This window comes from Silurus aristotelis, assembly GCF_946808225.1.
Source record: "Silurus aristotelis genome assembly, chromosome: 28".
Taxonomy (NCBI): Eukaryota; Metazoa; Chordata; class Actinopteri; order Siluriformes; family Siluridae; genus Silurus; species Silurus aristotelis.
Window position 1 is genome coordinate 11,534,949 of NC_139601.1, and position 21,969 is coordinate 11,556,917.

Consider the following 21,969-nt stretch of genomic DNA (forward strand, 5'->3'; position numbering starts at 1 on the left):
ATGCTACAAAGACAAACGTCTAATATAGTTAGCATTATATTAGTTAGGGCTTTTATCAAACTTGTTTGTTTTAGAGTCAGCACAAAGACTTAATGCTACAATAAAGGAGGGAACTTTAACAACAAAAAAGAAATCATATGTCAAAAGATTTTTGCAATACATTGTTTACTTTATATCACAAAACCATTGCAATATTTTGCAAGTTTAAAGATTTTAGTAGTTAAATTGTTATTTAAATCAAAATATATCATGATACCTATGCTATCACAAAAGTGTTATCATGACATAATTAATCGTAGTATTGATAATACAGTATCACACTACAACCAACTGATACACCAGAGATTAAATTTAAGTGATTGTATGTATTTTACTGCATATACACTGTCTGTGTAATTAATCAATATTGCATGAGAAAGGCTAATGTTATACTGAATATCAGCATGGCTATGAGGTCCACTGTAGGTAACTACAGTTGTGCTGATATTCGGTGTTCGATTGGCCATCGAATTATTGCTTTCTAAAACATTCCTTTGAACTAAAAGGCACTTAATAATTGACATTTCAGACGAAATATAACCAAAATGTCCTTAATTTTACACTGCCAACAAAAATAGTGTGAGTCGAAAAAAAACCAGACATGAGATTAAGACCCAGAGTGAAAATTAATAAACAAACGGTTGGTAAACTGGTAAATAGAACAACACAAAGCATAGACTTCATGAAGTTTAGGGGAAGTGATAGTGCTTATATAGTCTGTGGGTTTCTGAACCAAGGTATATGTATTCATTAAGTGTAAATGTCAGTGTTTAATATGGCTGTAAGAAATTGTTCTTGTTCGCCATGTTTGCAAACTGTGCTGTATTCCAGGAGCTGTAACATGACCGTAGTTTCAATTTAACAAATTTTGTTGGAATTGCAGTTTTATCATTTTTGATTTACATACAGCATACAAGAGAAGTCATAAAAACAGTGGTCAGAATGATTTTATACAGAATTTTGGCACTCCTGGAACACAACTTTTCCAGTCAAAGTAGTAGACCAAAACTAAAATTGTTGATATATTGAAATAATTTATATGAACACTTTTGGGGAGCTCTCTCAAAAAGAGCTTTCTGCTCATGTAATCTCTCTGTGTTCAGTCACTCAATACGTAAAGCAATGTTTGTTCAGCACTTGAAGGCACCAGCCGCTATTAAGATCGTAGACTAAAGCTACATTAACATCCTTTTTACCTCCATTTTTCCAGCAGCTTTCTCCCTCAGGGTCACTTTGATTGCAGGCTGCCATTTGCAGTCTCACGTAACCTTTTGATTCTACTGTTGTGATGATATTGATAAGCCTGTTTATGTCAAGCGAGGTGGGGGGATTTCGCTGCTAAATGTCATTCACAGTCGCCTGCAGTTTAGGGTTTGAACACTGAGGTACGCAGCAGAATCAGCCCAGTTTCATTCCTGTATTTGGCTTTTCACAGTCCCCTTTCTGTTTTTCTTGAAATCTAAGAGCTTTTTAGGACTTTTTATAAGCACAAGTGAAGCATCAGGTGTGCATTCGATGAGGGATTGAATCTTTGAGTTTGTCGATAGAGTTTTGAGTCAGCATGTTTGTTCAGATCAGCAGGAGAACTTACTCAGAGGGCTAACACAAGTTCCTTTTTAGAATAGTGACAGATGTTAAAATGTTAAAATAAAACCCCTAATTATTCAAGCAAATTTGTTATTGGAGTCACCACACAATATTACTATACTGGAGACAAAAGTTTTGAAGTCTTCTTCATTGTTTCATGACAGACAAGTACCTAAGATACTTGAGTAGGCAGATTTTATTCCGTGCCTGTGCTCCAGGATGTCTGCATTTTTTTTGTTCAGAAGATAGCTTATCTGCAAAAGGTCCTTATTTTGGACAAATTTAAAGTTCAAGGTGGAGGTGGGATTGCATTAAGGATCAGCTCTGAGCCCTTTCCTGTTTGCAGTGGTAATGGACAGATTGACGGACGAGGTCAGACAGGAGTTTCCGTGTACTATGGTGTTTGCATCCCTGATGCAGTCCAACCGCAACCTTAAACCAGTCTGTCGTTCCTACTGCACACTTCACTGCTGTCACACTGTCCTCATACATGTCCTGCACCACCGTCACTTACTTCTCTGACACACCTGACTTCCTCATACAATACCACAACTCCTCTCTCGGCACCCTATCATACACTTTCTGTTCACAAACAACAATGCAACTCCTTCTGACCTTCTCTATACTTCATCATCAACATTCTCAAAGTAAGTAATTCGTCTGTAGTGCTCTTCCTCGGCATGAAACCATACTGTTGCTCACAGATGGTCACCTCTTCTCTCAGCTTGTCTTCTACTACTCTTTTCCATAACTTCATGGTGTGACTGATCAACTTTATTCCCCTGTAGTTACTGCAGGTCTGCACATCTCCCTTATTCTTGAAGATCAGTACCAGCACACTTCTGCTCTATTCCCCTCACCTTCCAAAATCTTGTTGAACAACCTAGTTAAAAACTCCACACCTTTATGTTATCTGGTCCAACCGACTCTTCATCCTCTTAATCGCTGCTCTCACTTCCTCCTTACTAATCCTATTCATTCCCTGCTTTACCATCTCCACACCATCCAACCTTCTTTCTCTCTCATTTTCCTTATTCATCACCTGCTCAAAATACTCCCTCAATTTTCTCAACACACTCTCCTCACTAGTCAACACATTTCCATCTCCATCCTTTACTGCTCTAACTTGCAGCACATCTTTTCCAGCTCGGTCCCTTGCCTAGCTAATCAGTACAAATCCTTTTCTTCTTCTTTAGTGTCCAATTTCACATACAGCTCCTCATATGCCTTTTCCTTGGCTTTCGCCACATCTCTCTTTACCTGCTGCTTCATCATATCAGCTAACTCTCTCCCTATAACAGTCATAGTACCAACATTTAAAGTACGAACCCTAACCTCCACCTACCTACAGTTCTCCTTCTTCGGCCAACAGTAGCCCAATTTCCACCGGTACCCTGTAGGCTAACAATACCTGTGGCGGTCATTGGTAATCCGGGCCTCGACCGATCCGGTATGAAATTCTGATTCGTGATCCGCATATTTAAATTGGCACATGTTTTACGCTGAATGCCCTTTTTAATGCAACCCTCTCTATTTATCTGGGCTTGGGACCGGCACTAAGAGTGCACTGGCTTGTGCAACCCTAATGGCTGGGTTATAGCATATCACACCGTCCTGGTGTTTATTATTTTTGTATAGCAGCATCCACAAATTTGTGGCACGATGAAACATTAGTCATTTAGCTGAACTATAAAACTATAATGAAAATTCAGGTTCCACTTTAAGCTTGATTGCTTTCAAAGCTTCCTCCTTATATCATCTCAGGAGGTTTTATTCACTGTGACCTCTGGCTTGCTCATTAGGAATACATTTATTAAATTTTTAAGTTACATTTATATCCTGGATCTACGTACTTCTGTAAATCTGCTTTGTGACGAGGTTTAAAGTGCTAAAAAATAAAATTTGTTAAATTGAATAGTTGATGACTGTGCTATGTTTTAGCTATTTGGATGACGGTTGCTATAATCACTTAGCATTTGCTTTTTATTAATGCTGCCCTTTCTTTTGCCTGTCACCTGAAACTCAAGCAAATTAAGATGGCTTAAGTTTGGTCGCAGTGGTCGCATGTTTTAATCATGTTGGATTCATCTTCAGACATTTTTTTGTCACCTAGCTAGCATTAGCTAACATTTTGTTTGGTTCTTTGTTTTCAGCTATGAACTGCTAGTGCTGAGTTTTATGTTTAAGATGTTTTATCAGGTTACTTGTGGTGTTATAAGTTGCGTTTGATATTTTTTACAGAGCACAGTTTGTGGTCTGTTCATTAGCGCAGCGGCATACACTAGGTATTACACGATGCCAGATGTTTGTGCTAAAACCTTATTTTCAAACTGTTGTAGATGAACTGTTTTGATTTTTCAGGATGTGACCAAGCGTTGGTGAACTTACTATAAATATATGTAAATATAACACTCTTTCAAATGTTGATGCCGCAACGTTGTCTGCTGCACCTGTTTCTCACATCTTTGGCAGAGAAATGTTTTCTCTGTGAGACAATGTAAATGCCATCACAAATGTATTGCACTTACATTACATGCACCGGAGGCTTTACATAAGTGTTAGTGTGCGAGCTGCTTTCTGAGTCAGTAGGATAATTTGAGACCGTAAATGACACAAAGGCTCAGTGTTAGCAAGAGAGCTAGAGATTGCTCACTTTTTCATACGTGGGCACAGGAAGTTATGCCATTTTTGGAGCTGCTAAATGAAATCTTAGCGGATTTTTTTGACACACGCTCGAGGCCTGATATGATGTTGTGCAGTGCCAGGCTGCAAAAAAGGTTTCAATTTGACTATGAGCTGCCTTGGTGGACTTATTAAGCCAAGGGAATTTGAATTTTTTGTAGCTGCCACTAAAAAACTACTGATTAGCACATCTGTACATGAGTCAGTACTTTCAAAAACTAAAAATCGTGAAGGTACATTGTTCAAATATGTTTCCTTTCTTTCTCATTTTTTTAAATTCAGGTTTGACAGGAGATCCAACTGACCTAGAAAAGAGGAGAGAAGTCTTCGGTCAAAACCTTATACCTCCAAAGAAGGCAAAAACTTTCTTACAGTTAGTATGGGAAGCCCTACAAGATGTGACCCTCATCATCCTCGAAATCGCAGCCATGATCAGCTTGGGGCTCTCTTTTTATAAGCCGCCTGGAGGGGGCAGCGAATGTAAGTACCAGTGCCAATTTGTCTTCCCACACCTCTGCTAGATATTCGTAAGATATTTTCAGTCCTACCAAATACAGTTCTTTAAAAGACTGTTAGTTATTTAGACCTAGAAAAAAAAAAAAACATCTAATGGTGAGAAATAGAATCGCTGACAGTCTTTTTCCCCTGAAATGTGCTTGACATTTCAAAATCAAAAGGCATGTCTGAAACCACAAATAATCCTACGGCTGTTAGTGTCATATTTAAACTAAAAGAATCTACCGAATAAATCACTCTATCACAGCCATAACCCATTCATGGAGCCTCTTTTGAAAATGTGTATTAAAAATATATTGTAGCCAGTTCACCAAGTTTGATGAGCATTTTCTTTAAAGAAACATTTTTGCTACAGCCCTTGTTAACTAGCGTGACTTTACATCATGGGCTCTCTCAGATGATCTGCAGCAGCAAGGGAATCAAGTGAGTTAATGAAGTATGCACTTGAGAAATAACCATATACGTCAAGCCCGAAAGCCTTTAAATAAACCTTTAGGGCTGTAGCTGTCGGTTATTTTAGTAATTGAGTATTCTACCGATTATTCCGATTAATCAAGTAATCGGATAAGCAGTATAAATTTACATTTTATTGCTGAAAATTGCATACAATACTATTTGTGAAAACTAAACCCATCTAATGCATTTAATTGCCAAATTACATCAAAATGCAAATATAAATAAAAAATCTTAAATTAAAATGTAAAAAGGAATTTCAGATTACTCAAAAAAAAAACAACAACAAGTAAGCGCACTGTACAGGCTTTTCTTTGTGTTTTAATTTAAATATGGAAACTTTCCATCGTTATCTTTTGCCTGAATCCTACAAAAGCCCGTTTTCAGCACATTAAAAAAAGGTTGCCTAAAGTTTTTCTCGAAATTCCGAGTTTTTTCCCCCCTCATAATTCTAAGTTTATTTCTCGTAATTCTGACTTTTTTCCTTGTAATTCTGACTTAATTCCTTGCAATTCTGACTTTATTTCTCACAATTCTCACTTAATTTCTCATAAACATCCAACATTTCTGGTCAACCGGTAACCTTGCCTTCTCCTCCAGAGCTAAGTGTTAGACAGAGTTCTCTCAAGGGATCCGAGGCTTAATTTGATACCATGTGATTCTATTGATTGTAGCCCATTTAATTTTCGATGTGCAAAGCTTTCTGGCACTACAGAGGGGGTGGCGCTGCCTGATTGGTAAAAAAAAGGCAGAATTGCGAGAAATAAAGTCGCAATTGTGAGAGAAATACTAGGAATTGTGAGAGAAAAAAAACCCGACTGAAATTGTGAGAAATAAAATAAAAAAATTTTTTTATACTTTTTTATAATGTAGCAATAACGGGCTTCAATATGAATCTTCTCCTTGTCCCTATTGTTTTTCCCCCGTTCCTCCATTTATTTATTCTGCAGTGTTTAACTGTCCAGAGCAGATGGTGCGTCAGTAATAATGGTCCACGGGGAAACACAATGCTCCGTCTGTAGTTAAATGGACTAAACGAAGCATCGAGGCAAATCATTTGCCTTGATGACTTTTTGTATTCGAATTAATCGAGTTACTTGAGGAGCCTATACACCTTAGATATTAAAAGCTAGAGTGTGAGAGAATGCTGTGTCAGCGTATGGACCTTAATTCAATTACAGCAAGAATTGAAGGCAACCCTGAGTTACAGCAAAGCCTGCTGGGAATAACTTTTTTTTCTGAGAAGTTTTACTTTTGATAATAAATAATATCGTGGAACTCTTGTCAATTTAAAGTATAGCGAATTGAAAGAGTTGAAAAAGCGAAAACATAAAAGAAGCCATTTATATGCAAAGGAATGTGTCTTGTCTCATTGAAGCATACATAATGATTATTTTTGTTCTATTCTTAACTCATCTTTGGCAACTTTTAGCATTATTGGAACACTTTTCTTAATAAACCTGACAGCATTATTAATGATTTAGTGTAAGTGTAAGTCTTTAAATTGACCAACTATCCGTTAGGCAGGTAAAGGTACACATAGTTTATGTTCAATGTGACTTTTTATTCTCAGGGCATGCTATGTAAAATTGTGCTAAATCTACAGAGCTAAAAAATTTTTGTACATAAAAGTGATCTTAGAATCATACAGCTGAACTATAAATGATTTACAAAAAAAACTGTAATGGCTTATACAAGCTCAATTTATTGCACAGGATTTGAAAAAAAAAAACTCGCTTTCACCTCATAAAACTTCTGAGCAGCCATACAGAGGGGTGATGAATTTCTCAGCTTCTACAGTTTTTTCAGCTATAGCTAGTCTGCTTTCATTTTTAATAATCATGAACGTGCCACTGAGAGTTACTGCTTCACAACTCCACTTAATGTTTTTGGCCAAAGCAGGGTAAGGAATGACCTGTGAGGAATTTTGACACTTTTACACAATATAACACACTCTTTCTCCTTTATTAAAGTGCCCATATTGTATCTTAGTCTCCTACGACCACTTAAAATGTTATTTAATATCACTTGTAAGCCATTTTTAAACCATTTACTTAATGCTTTTTGCAATGGAACTGGCAAATGCAGAGGGGCACTTTGCCTGCACTTTGCTGGGACTGATGGGCAAAGGGGGCACTTCTGCTTCACTCTGATTTACAGTCACAGAGGCCACAACCTCCTTCTCTTGACTGACAGCCGTACAGGCTATACCCTTTTCACTTTGACTCACTAGCACACAGTCCACAACCTTTTTACTGGAACTGATAAGATAAGGGCCCATTCTTCCTTTACTAAGACTGACTGGCACAGATATTTGAATGGACAGTCATTAAAATGGAAAAGAAGAGATTCCACACCTCCTTCACTAAAACTGAAAGGCACACCTGCTATGCTTTTTTTAATGGGACCTACAGTGAGGAAAATAAGTATTCGAACACCCTGCTATTTTGCAAGTTCTCCCACTTAGAAATCATGGCGGGGTCTAAAATTGTCATCGTAGGTGCATGTCCACTGTGAGAGACATAATCTAAAAAAAAAAAAATATCCAGAAATCACAATGTATGATTTTTTTAAACTATTTATTTGTATGATACAGCTGCAAATAAGTATTTGATCACCTGAGAAAGTCAATGTTAATATTTGGTACAGTAGCCTTTGATAGCAATTACAGAGGTCAAACGTTTCCAGTAAGGTTTTCACCAGGTTTGCACACACTGCAGGAGGGATTTTGGCCCACTCCTCCACACAGATCTTCTCTAGATCAGTCAGGTTTCTGGCCTGTCGCTGAGAAACACGGAGTTTGAGCTCCCTCCAAAGATTCTTCATTGGGTTCAGGTCTGGAGACTGGCTAGGCCATGCCAGAACCTTGATATGCTTCTCACAGAGCCACTCCTTGGTTATCCTGGCTGTGTGCTTCGGGTCATTGTCATGTTGGAAGACATAGCCTTGACCCATCTTCAATGCTCTAACTAAGGGAAGGAGGTTGTTCCCCAAAATCTCACAATACATGGCCCCGGTCATCCTCTCCTTAATACAATGCAGTCACCCTGTCCCATGTGGAGAATCTTCTTCTTCTTCTTTCGGCTGCTCCCATTAGGGGTCGCCACAGCGGATCATCCGTCTCCATACCACCCTGTCCTCTATATCTGCCTCTTTTACACCAACTACCTGCATGTCTTCCCTCACCACATCCATGAACCTCCTCCTTGGCCTTCCTCTTTTCCTCCTACCTGGTGGCTCCATCTTCAGCATTTTTCTACCAATATAATTCATGTCCCTTCTCTGCACATGTCTAAACCATCTCAATCTCGCCTCCCTCACCTTGTCACCAAAACATCCTACATGTGCTGTCCCTCTAATAAACTCATTTCTAATCTTGTCCATCCTCGTCACTCCCAACGAAAACCTCAACATCTTCAGCTCCGCTACCTCCAGCTCCACCTCCTGTTTTTTACTCAATGCCACTGTCTCTAATCCATACAACATCGCAGGTCTCACCACAGTCCTATAAACTTTTCCTTTCATTCTTGCAGATACTCTTCTATCACAAATCACTCCTGTCACTCTTCTCCACCCACTCCACCCTGCCTGCACTCTTTTCTTTACTTCCCTAACACACTCTCCATTACTTTGCACTGTTGACCCCAGGTACCTGAACTCCTCCACCTTCTCCACCTCTTCTCCCTGCAACCGCATCACTCCACTGCCCTCCCTCTCATTCACACACATGTACTCTGTCTTACTCCTACTGACTTTCATTCCCTTTCTCTCCTGCGCATATCTCCACCTCTCCAGGCTCTTCTCAACCTGCTCTCTACTCTCACCACAAATCACAATATCATCTGCAAACATCATAGTCCAGGGAGACTCCTGTCTGACCTCGTCCGTCAACCTGTCCATCACCACTGCAAACAGGAAAGGGCTCAGGGCCGATCCTTGATGCAGTCCAACCTTCACCCTGAACCAGTCTGTCGTACCTACTGCACACTTTACTGCCGTCACACTGTCCTCATACATGTCCTGCACCACCCTCACATACTTCTCTGACACACCTGTCCCATGTGGAGAATAACACCCCCAAAGCATGATGCTACCACCCCCATGCTTCACAGTAGGGATGGTGTTCGTTGGATGGTATTCATCATTCTTCTTCCTCCAAACACATTTAGTGGAATTATGACACAAAAGTTCTATTTTGGTCTCATCTGACCACATGACTTTCTCCCATGACTCCTCTGGATCATCCAAATGGTCATTGGCAAACTTAAGACGTGCCTGGACATGTGCTGGTATAAGCAGGGGAACCTTCCGTGCCATGCATGATTTCAAACCATGATGTCTTAGTGTATTACCAACAGTAACCTTGGAAAAGGTGGTCCCAGCTCTTTTCAGGTCATTGACCAGCTCCTCTTGTGTAGTTCTGGGCTGATTTCTCACCTTCCTTAGGTTCATTGAGACCCCACGAGGTGAGATCTTGCATGGAGCCCCAGTCCAAGGGAGATTGACAGTCATGTTTAGCTTCTTCCATTTTTTAATGATTGCTCCAACAGTGGACCTTTTTTCACCAAGCTGCTTGGCAATTTCCCCGTTGCCCTTTCCAGCCTTGTGGAGGTGTACAATTTTGTCTCTAGTGTCTTTGGACAGCTCTTTGGTCTTGGCCATGTTAGTAGTTGGATTCTTACTGATTGTATGGGGTGGACAGGTGTCTTTATGCAGCTAACGACCTCAAACAGGTGCATCTAATTTAGGATAATAAATGTAGTGGAGGTCGACATTTTAAAGGCAGACTAACAGGTCTTTGAGGGTCAGAATTCTAGCTGATAGACAGGTGTTCAAATACTTATTTGCAGCTGTATCATACAAATAAATAGTTTAAAAATCATATATTGTGATTTCTGGATTTATTTTTTTTAGATAATGTCTCTCATAGTGGACATGCCCCTACGATGACAATTTCAGGTCCCTCCATGATATCTAAGTGGGAGAACTTGCAAAATAGCAGCGTGTTCAAATACTTATTTTCCTCACTGTACATGTACAGAAGCAACACACCTCATTCAGTAGGATTAATAGGCACAGTGGCCACACCACTTCCACTGGACTTGACAGATGTAGAGTCCACACCTCTTTCACTGGACCTGACAGATGTAGAGTCCATACCTCTTTTACTGGACCTGGCAGGCATAAAGTCCACACTACTTTTACTGGACCTGACAGGCATAAAGGCCACACTACTTTCACTGGACCTGACAGGTATAAAGTCCACACCTCTTCCACTGGACCTGAGAGGCATAGGGTCCACACCTCGTTCACTAGATCTGACAGGCATAAATCCACACCTCATTCACTGAACCTGACAGGCATAAAGGCCACACTACTTTCACTAGCTCTGACAGGCATAAAGTCCACGCCTCTTTCACTGGATCTGACAGGCATAAAGTCCACGCCTCTTTCACTGGATCTGACATGCATAGAGGTCACATTTTTTCACTAGACCTGACAGGTATAGAGGTCACATTTCTTTTACTAGACCTGACAGGCATAGAAGCCACACTACTTTCACTGTACCTGACAATCATAGAGCCCACATTTCTTTTACTAAACCTGACAAGAACGGAGGCCACACCTTTTTTACTGGACCTGACATACATAGAGGCCACATTTCTTTCATTGGGCATGACAGACATAGAGGCCACATCTCTTTTCAAGGTTAAAGGTTTTAATTTGTCAATGCTACCATATGTGCAGACATACAGAGGAATACAATTTCTATTCTCTCTCATTAAGTGTTTACATTGTCTATGCAGCATAGAAAGTCAGTGCAATATCAGCAGTTCAATGCAATATAGACAGATTTTGTACGAGGTAACTGCAGTGTACTTGTAATAAATAAACATATATATATATATATATATATATTGACTATATATATATAGTCTTTTACTTGATCCGACTGGCACAAAGGCCACACTTCTTTTACTGGACCTGACAGGTATAGAGTCCACACCTCTTTCACTGTGTGTGAAAGGCTTAAGAAACTCCCTTCTGTGCTCAGTCAGAAGAAGGGCATTTGTCATTATTCATCAAAGAATGCAGATTTCAGTACATAAAATTACGTTTCCTGAAGCTTTGACATGAAAGCAAATGGTGATTTATGCTCAATATGTGAATTAGCTTCTTTCCATTATTCCCCATTTTGCAATTAGAGGACCAACGAGATCTCAGGAAGTAAATTTAGAGGTTTCTGCAAATAAAAAGACATAGGAAAGTATAACTATTTTTAAATGCGAATAGGTTTGTGTTTTGAAAAAATCAGTTATTCTACGATATACAGAAAAAAAAAACCTAAAACTAATGAAGCATTGAATAATTGAAGGAAAAAAAAAAAGGAAAATCAATTGAAGCTGAAAATAAATTGAAACTCACAAATGCACCTGTAATGCAAACAGTGGATTAAGCTGATCCACACCTGTGCATTCTGATTTATGTGATGCAAATTACATGCTGACATTAAGTTCCATTACCCACAAATCCTTATCTGTTGTTTCTACAATTGTGACTTCATTCAATTTATTAGCTTTTTTTATTGTTATGATTTAAGATTTCAAACAATATGACTCACTACTCTTACTATCCTACTTCACTGGATATTTGTATTGACAGGACTGATATTGATTTTGATTATGTAACAACAAGCTTTTTTTTACAGTAAGATCAGATTGAAACATTTCCATCAGTTGTACTGTATGTTTATGCACATTGAAATCCCATAGATAATATTGAAATTGATGTAACTTTGCATTTATTTATTTTATTATCAGTTTTCCTGGAAGAAGGCCTGTGTGTGTGTGTGTGTGTGTGTGTGTGTGTGTGTACGCATGTTTGTATGTGTGTGTGTGTGTGAGCGTGTGACAAAGAATTCAAAATCTGCAAGGAAACACATTTGTGTCACCATATTTACTATTCAGTGCACTACAACTGCATGCATTTTAACAAAGCAAGAACAGACTGCCTATTTGCCTATTATGATGTATATCCTAACACTGTCAGCTCCTAAGAAAACGTTCATATTTTCTTGCTGATATTACTTTCATTTACAGGATTCATAGCAAATTTTAAAACTATTTTCAATAATGTGCAGCAAAAGACAAGGAGGATCGCTATGCCAACTGCTTCTTTTAATTTATATAAACTTCAGAATAATTTTATTGTCTTTATAAAGCTCGTAATTCTCTTAGGCCCCTTGTACATATGTGACTGAATCAAGAATACAAGCTCATCAGTTTAAAATTTTTTATTTTTAAAACTGTCTTTTAATGTTTATTATAACACTGCAGTAGATTTGAGAACATTTTATAAGTAGCAAGTCATTTGGGCACGCTAACTGAGATAAACACGAATCTGAATTCGAGCGATCACAAGTTTGAATCCCAATGATATTGGGAGCCAAGACAGCAAATTTGGTTGTTCTGTCATGGAGGGATGACATATCTGCTTTCCCCTATCAATCAGACTGGCATTAGCCAATCATGTTATGCAGCACTCTGACTGTGCATGAGCAGCAAAATATGTACAATGTAGTTTCATGTGTCTCAGTGGAAGCGCATGTGAGAATCAGCATGTGAAAACATTAAAGATTAAATATGGAAACAAGAACTGATATTCTCCATATCATTTATACTCCTTTAGTAAACTAACAGCCAGGATTCCTCGTTAGAACTGGAAGATGATGAGAGCAGTAATGCTGTTGAGTTCACTTAAATGACCTGTCACGATGATCCCCCCACTGCTGAATGTGCAATAACACAGAGGACATTCTTCTGAACTATTAGAAAAACACCACATCGTTCTGCACTTATTACTTCCAGCACTGTTCTGCAGTGTGCATTCATATTTAATGTTAAATATATAAATATTGAGGTCTGGGTACAATGGGTACAATGGGTCTGGGTACAATGGGTACAATATATAGTTTGCTATTCATTATTACATTATTTACCAGTTGGCATAAGACTTCGTGTTGCATCATTCTCATGACTAATATAGGGTGATAATAATAAATTGATGCGTCATAACCCTGACTAAGATTAGGTGATTTATAGACAATTGAATAATTTGAATAAGATGTGATTACAATACGTAATATTTAAAATATACTTATACATCATATTACATTAGATACATTACATTATTTTATATTAGAAGAACCATATGTGAGGTGCAGCTTTAATATAAAATTGCAGATCATGGCACAGACAAAAGCAATTCTTGATAAATAAACACTATTTCTTGAGACAAATGGCAGGTTTAATAGCTTGTCTTAATATATTAGTATATCAGTGAGTAGCATTAAAAATGCAATTTGGTATATTTTTACAAAGCAGCCTTCAACAATTTGAACAGAAACAGCAGGAAGCCCCATGCTTACTCTACTTCAAGCATATCGGATCCTGTGTGCATGCCTTTGGTAGGTTGGCTCTTTGATGTCTGCAGCAGGGAACACCTAAAAGTGGGCGGGAAAATGGCCTTGAAGACTGCTCTTGAGAAACTCTGACTTGAATAAAATAGTGGCTTATTGGGCTATTGATCAAAAGGTTGAGAAAAATCCCAGAATTGCCAATTTGCCACTGTAGGGCTCTTGAGCAAAGCACTTGTGGCTGGTGTTTATAAATTTTTGATTTTTGTGACCTCCACATCATTACACCTGCCATTGGGGGGATGCATATGCACTTGTGAATTATTTTGACCAGTATTCTTTACAGTGCTTGTGATATGATGAGTATTAAAAAATAATTAGTTTAGTTATGCCTTCAAGTGTAGAGTCTAAAATGAAGCAACAGAATAAGCACTTCCAGAGTATATTTTTAGAAGCTGTTGCAGAGAGGGTAATTTAAGCATTGATCATGGCTGTTTTTTTTCCTGTGGTGTCTTATTAAGTAAAAGCACTGAAAATGTCTTGATACAAGTTTGAGTTTCAGAGTTGTTTTTGCCAGTGTTTTGGTACTGTCCATGGTGCTGAAGTCTCTACAGTGGGTGTTAAAGCGCTAAAGTGAAGCAGCAACACTGATATGCTAAAGGGATACATGCATGCACACGCGCACACACACACACACACACACACACACACACACACACACACACACACACACACACACACACACACACACACACAAGCACGCACGCACACATGCACACACAAACACACACACACACATACCAGCAACTGTAATCAATTCTCCAATAGGACAATCATGTGGGAGTCAATTATGCAGATGCAGGCCAAGAACCTAGGTAATGTTGGCATTGAACATTAGAAAGGGGGGAATCAGTGATGTAGCATGGTTGTTGATGACTGGAGTGCTGTTTTAAATCATTTAAATATTCAAATACTAGTCGTTTGACATTTTTATGCATATATAATACCCCCCAAAGAAACAGACAGCAAACAGAAGTTCTAAAGGGTAAAAATGCATTGTTAATGAAGAAGGTAGTAAGAAAACGGCTAAAAACAAAAAGGCAGTTATGAAAAACTCTTTTACTACACAGAAAAGCACCACAGAATGCACAACATGCTACATCCTCAGGAGTCTGATGCATTTATTGCATCCCTAACCCTAACCCTAACCCAAACGATAACCCAGGAGTCTAGGGCTATAGTAAGCATATAGTGTCTTATAGTGAAAATGGAGGGTTGAATATTAATAATTCTTAATTTATTACTTATATTATCTGTTGTATGAGATATAAAATGTTCCAATGGTTTTTTTTATATCAAATTAATTATATTGTTAATACAATGGTGTGACAGCTATATGGGCTGAACTTCTGAATAGACTGTTTGTTGTGTTTAAAAGATAACTTCTTAATGTCTTAATACATTTTAAATGAAATGCCAGTGAACATTATTTGGCGCTTCATATACTAGAAATGTACCGTAGTTGTGCTTTGTATGCTATTCATGTGCTCATATGTTGGAAACAGTCCTCACCTTCAGTCTACAAGCTCAGTGCTGACTGTCACACCGCTAATTGGGTACATTTATAGTAACGTGTATGTTGTATATATATATCTGTGATATTCATGTGTTTCTGAAAGTGGTAAAGAGTGTATAAATAAACGTGTGATCCCTAACACTTGGATGAATAAAATTGTATATTCATCTAAAATAGTTTGGATTGTAACCCTTTCTTTTACATTTCTGTAGCATGTGGCACTGCAAGTACTGGAGCAGAAGACGAAGGAGAGGCCGAGGCTGGGTGGATTGAAGGAGCTGCAATCTTGCTTTCGGTGGTGTGTGTGGTGCTTGTCACAGCCTTCAATGACTGGAGTAAAGAGAAGCAGTTTCGTGGCTTACAGAGCCGCATCGAGCAAGAGCAAAAGTTCCAGGTGGTGCGAGGAAGTCAGGTCATCCAGCTTCCTGTTTCAGATCTTGTGGTGGGAGATATTGCACAGATCAAATATGGTATGTTTGTAAAATGTATAGCATAAGGCAATTGATTAAGATAAAGTAGATGTTTATACCCATTTACAGCTGCATTAGTCTATTAATTTTAAAGCCAAAGCTCATAGGTTTGTCTAGGAATTCTGCATTGTCTGTACATCTGGACATTATTTCAGCTTTATCTCATACCACTGGATTTCTTTTTTCTTAGTGTGGGACAGCACTGGTTTAAATCAAAATAGCAAAGAAACATCTATTTCTAGGATAATTTATGTATAAATATATAAAATAATCATTAAGCAGAACTCAGTCATGTATTTTATACCAGTAGTGACTTTTTCCTTGGGATGATGTTGGTGGCAAATGAATTGTGATCATGTGGAATATGGTGATTAGTACTGACACAAATCCTAATGTATCTTTTCCAAGGTGATCTACTTCCAACAGATGGAATCTTGATACAAGGCAACGATCTGAAGATCGACGAGAGCTCCCTTACAGGAGAATCGGATCATGTACGGAAATCTGCAGAGAAAGATCCCATGCTCCTCTCTGGTGAGAAGTATAAGTGAAATGTTCTAAAGTATTATGTAACATTGACTTTACTCTCCACAATTCTCATCTGCGTGGCTGTGCTCCATTTTCTTTTTTTTTTTTTTTTTTTGCCCATATATTCTTTACACTTGATTATTCAGTAATTATGTGGCTTACTTGATGGGTGTTTAATTAGCCTGCAACTAATGTCACTGAAGTGATAATGACAAAATAGCTGGGTTGCATAATATCGGTCCAGAAATTGTGATGTATTCGAGAGGAATAATCAGTTGGACAGTAAACTGTAACATTCAAAATGAACACTAACTGTGTTTGCTTTACCCAAGAGCCATTTGAGTCTTGAGTAGTGAAAACATGAACAAGTACATGGTGTCATAGTAATATTGAAAACCATGACAAAAATGTTTTAATTATTATGATATGAATTGTTATGAAAGTGTCATACTGATACCAGTCAATATTATTCTATAATGGATCTAAAGGGCACAGGGCAAAGTAAGAAAAAATAAGAATTTCAAGGTAGGTGTGGAAGAACAGGAAGCACAGAACCCTGATTGCTTGCATGTCTAGCCTTCCCAAACCTGCATAGTGCCTGAATTATAATAATGTAATATTGGCTAAATGACAAACCATCAATTCCACATTTAAAAATTTTGCAACGTAACAATAACAGCAAAATGTATATCTGGAATAGCACAGGATGTCATTGGTCAGGTGTTCAGATACCATATAGTGTACATGAACCACAGGAAAAATCATTTTAAGGTTAATCATAAATGCTTACATTGTTCTAACATAAACTTTTTAATAATTCTGGTACCAATTTTTTCATCCAGAGTGACTAAAGATTTATTATTTAATTTATTTGAATGGAACATTGGTGTCCTGGGCCGAGACTGAGGTGATCACTATGAATAAATGGAATGAGAAAGACATTTGTCTATGAATCAACCCAAGTGCAGAAGCTATGGGTTGTAGGCAGCGTTTTTCTGAACCTACCAGCTGCTAAACTGAGCCTGGAGGCATGAACTGAGCCAGAAGGCATGAACTGAGCCAGGAGGCATGAACTGAGCCAGTGCACAGAGCTGTGCACTGCAGAAATGCCATGTGTTCTAGATTTGGACTGATGAATAAAATAAAAAAATAAGCAGCATATGCATATAAAAATTTATGAAATTAGTTATTTATACAAGGGGTCCTTGAAGTTTTTTAGGTCAAGTACCCCTTAGGTGATAAAAACATGGGGCAGGTACCCCCTGTTACAAAATGTGTCAAACATAGGCACTGATATCAATAGAAACCAATCATGTTACATATTATAACCAATCACAGTTATATTATGTTAAGACAAAATTAGAACTATGTTGTTGTATATGCATCATTGTTTATATGTTTTTCATATATTTTCAAATAATTAAAAAAGATTTATGCATCATAACAAACATGTATTTTGCAATTAAAATAACAATTTATGAAGTTGTTCAGAGTTGTCTTATAATTTAATACATTTGCAGTTTCATACATTTTTATTTTACGATCAGATGCACTATTACACGTTTAGATGAACTTCAGCTTTTATTTGAATAGAACTTTAATGTAATAATTATAATAATTTTACAATGAAATATTTAAACAGATTTTTCTTTTTTATGTTTATTATTTTTTTAACAAAAATCTATATTTTTGATTCAGTATTAATTAGTGGACCCCCTGCAGTACCATCACAGCCCCCTGGTTGAAGACCCATGATTTATATAAATTATTTATCATTTTATAGTAAAATATGTGATTTCATGTACAAAGGTTTGTTTGCTCTTTTTATGCAACATATTCCTGACAAAGAATTGACTAATTAAATGCAATCTAAAACCTCTAGGAAAAACACTAAATTATGAATTTCACACAAATAAATGAGAGTCACCAGACTTTGATAATAAACTGCCTCACCAAGATCAAACTAATGCCATCTTATTGTTATTATTGCTCACACTGTCTAATATCTGGTTTTTCAGGTACTCACGTGATGGAGGGCTCTGGGCGGATGGTGGTCACGGCTGTTGGTGTGAACTCTCAGAGCGGAATCATCTTTACCCTGCTTGGAGCCGGTGGAGAAGAAGAAGAGAAGAAAGAGAAGAAAGGTACAGTGTGTTCCTCATTGCCTTAAATGGGCAACTGATCTTGCACATATTTGCAAACTAAATGCTCTGGAAATAATTCAAAGTGATGTTTCTTATGAATTTACAATTATAAGAAAAGATAAAAAGGCCAGTTTAAGCACTAAACCACAAAAAGTTAAATTCAGCAATGAATTCCATACATGTGAAAATACTGTAGTAGCTTTACATTAAGCCTTCAAACTATAGGGTAAGTACAAAACTTGATACTTTTTTTTATTTTATTAAATCATGTATTAATAATGCTGGTGTTTGAGTTCATCCCACAACAGAAAATAGGGAACTGTTACATAAACATGTTACATATATGCTAATGTAGGTGATCTTTTCCCCCAATATAATACCTTAAATGCACCAGCAATTTTCCATGATGGGTAATACGCATAGCCTGCGAGCTACTGAGAATAGCACTGAGTATCATGCAAAGTGAATCAGCAGGCTTTGCTAGAAGTTTAATATGTTCAAACTAGGGCTGTCAAAATGAACGCGTTAAAGCATTACCGCAAATTAATTTTAAGCGCACTAATTTTTATTAACGTGCGATTAATGCAGCGTGCATTTCTGTTTGACAATTTTTATAAAAAAAAATTAATAATAATTCTAAAATAGGCGAAATTCAAATCTTTAATACAACACACATTTATTTATGAGGCAATTTTATTACTCAAATATAAAGAAAAATATATTCCACGGAAAAAATTATTTATAATCACTAAACATTTGTTTTTCTGATGCGCCAAATCTGAAATCAAGCACCAAAATCCTCCATGATGCACACATTCGGCAATTAAAACCGTCTCTGTTCCGTTTGGTGTCCTGATGATTTACATAATTTAAAATATTTACAAGATTTTTTTTTTATGAGCTGCCCTGTCGTCTGGAAATGTAAACAGTCTTGTGTAAGTAAGTTACTTAGTGCAAAGAAAGAGAAGTAATGGGAACCTGGTATTTCTATGTGTCTAATTTACGAACAAGTTCTTTGAAAAACATCTATGACTGTTGAGACATGTCTAGATTTCATGCTCTATGTTGAGTTTGGTTTCACTCATAATAAACACACATTTGCATAAAGCATCCATATTTGTCTATGCCCATGTTGATTAGAGTATTAAAACTGTTTAAAGTTTAATTTAGAGGTACGTTTAGAACGGATAAAAATGTGCGATTAAGTTGCGATTAATCATTATATATCAAATAAATATTTAAATCGATTAACAGCCCTAGTTTAAACAAACTGGAAAAATAATAATTAAATGTTGGTAGTACTCAACTGTAACAATGTCATGAGACACAGTGCAATAGCACCTACTTAACCAGTGACTAGCTTATTATTCAGCATGTTATGTCTGGCTACTAGATCATTCTTTAAGGTTACTCATTTGTCTCTGAATAAGTTTTGTGAATAAATTGTTGAATTTTATGTTAAGACTAATTGCTACTATTTTCTGACAAAAAAGTTACTGCTACCAAATGCAATTGGCAGATGCTATAAAAATGTTTATTGATTTAATTCATTAGAAACTTGTAGCAAAAAAACTAAAAATTATTGATTGTAAATTCAGTGATTTCTACTTAGGTCTTCTAATGTTTTCATTGTCTTCTAATGTCTTCTTTTGGAAACTTGAAATGGTTCTTTATTAGACATGCTTTCTGTACATATACTGTATATAACATTTTTCCTAAAAATCAGCTAAGTAACATTCTGTTCAATGTAATTTATGAAATGTAAAATAGGAAGCATCATGACGTGAAGCTCATTAAATGACTCACTCACCTGGTCCTGGAGGCAGATCCCTGTTCCTGCTTTAGGTCTAATTGAAAAGTTTCCCTTACAGCCAGTTTTGTGGTGGACTAGGGTCTGATTCCTGCGCCCTGGGATTTGAGATCACACTTGGAAAAAAACGTTTGAAAAAAGTTTGATTGCAAAACAAAGTGTTTAACAATGCTTTCTATCCTTAATACCACTAGGTTTTCAGGTCAGTCCTTTTGTGCATGTTGAACTGTGCAACCATTTTTTTGTTGTAAAACAGAATGACTGTATCTGTTTACAAGCTAGACTAGTGTTAATTGCTAATTTCTTCTGCACATGTAAGGACTTTTACCTTACTTGGTAAAAGGTAAAAACAGTAATGTTGTGTAAAAATAATTGTGCTGTATTAAAAGTAAACTGAAAAATCAAACAATACACATTTTCTTACTGAAATTGTACACCAATGTGAATGGAATTCTAATGAATTTCTAGTCGACCAGTGTAATTTGCATGAGCTATACTATACCTCCTTGAGGTAACGCACAGTGAAAAATCCATATAAACCATCTGAAGTTTGGTAGATCGATGTATTTTGCTAATGCCGTGTACCAGTGCGAGGTCCTTATGCTCTTGTCATTCTGTAAACTATAACACAGGTCAGGCAATGGAAGATGGCCGACAGCTGGCAGGTAGAGTATTGCTCTGTTTCCCCTGGATCCCCACTTTACCCCAGGAATAAAGACGTTACCCCTTAATCCTTTTAATCCCCTTTCCCCCATCCTCAGCCCAGCTTTGATCACAGCAGTTATCTACTTAAAAAGAAAAGCTTGCCTACTGCATCTTTTTAAGTCTACAGATGCATCTCATTCACATGCCTGCATAGACCTCCTGAACAATGGGTTGACCAAATCTAAAAAAAAAAAAAAAAAAAAAAATCTATTTAGTGCATAGTTTTAGTAGTCTTAATTTCAAAAGTTTGATTTTCTTTTAATGCTTTAATTAGAACCAGAACTGTACCAAGATTTCAAAAAGTGTAGAGCATTTTGATGCTGTAGCTGCTCATCAAAATATGTACAGTAAAATACAGAAATATTGGCACCCTTCATTAAAATTGCTGATCACAAGTAACACAATACATTCGGTTTTGTTCAATGTACTGTTTCATTTTAACTTCTCCGTTTTCCTGCTGTAAGTTGTGCAGTTTTATGTAATGCTGCCCTTGCAATTAATATTTAATGTATCCAACACTAAAGGGAATATCAGCACTGAGCTGTTTTTCCTTTAATGTCTCACAAGATTGGAGAAACATAAAGTGAACTTGGCTGATCCTCCATGCAGAAGATTTCTTCAATCTTCTTTATATACTTTGTCTTTTTTGGATTAGGAGCAAGGTCTCAGTCAGGTTCAAATTAAGACCCTGGGGTGTTCATTGCCATACTTTGATTGTGTGTTCTGTATACATTTTTGGGTTGATATAAACATATAGTTTAAGTTATTTATCTTTATTGACAGTATCCAATTCTGGTTCTTAGCATAATTACCACTACCCCTCAAAAACTGATGCAAATGATCAATAATCCCCCATCATATTTATACTGGAGTATACTGGGGCTTTTTCCTATATGCAATCTCCATTTATTGATTAACATATCATTGTTATTTGAGCTTTTAAATAAATGTGACCTCACATTTTGTTATAGTATTTGTTTTTGGACTTTTTACTTTTTGGAGCACTTCTCTCTGCATAGCCTCTGCAGATCCTTCAAGTTCTA

General features: G+C 37.1%; 1 protein-coding gene across 6 annotated transcripts in view; it reads left to right on the top strand.

Moving 5' to 3' along the window:
- The window catches only part of atp2b2 (ATPase plasma membrane Ca2+ transporting 2), a 163,323-nt gene that overhangs the window by 104,205 nt on the left and 37,149 nt on the right, over nt 1-21,969 (top strand). For 4 of the 6 annotated variants that reach the window (XM_083533947.1, XM_083533952.1, XM_083533948.1 and 1 more), the window contains 5 exons: nt 4,591-4,788; nt 15,482-15,739; nt 16,148-16,273; nt 18,286-18,411; nt 20,854-20,886. In XM_083533947.1, the coding sequence (XP_083390073.1) occupies nt 4,591-4,788; nt 15,482-15,739; nt 16,148-16,273; nt 18,286-18,411; nt 20,854-20,886 (741 nt within the window). The remainder of the gene's footprint in view (nt 1-4,590; nt 4,789-15,481; nt 15,740-16,147; nt 16,274-18,285; nt 18,412-20,853; nt 20,887-21,969) is intronic. The other 2 variants (XM_083533950.1, XM_083533951.1) reach the window with 1 other exon arrangement.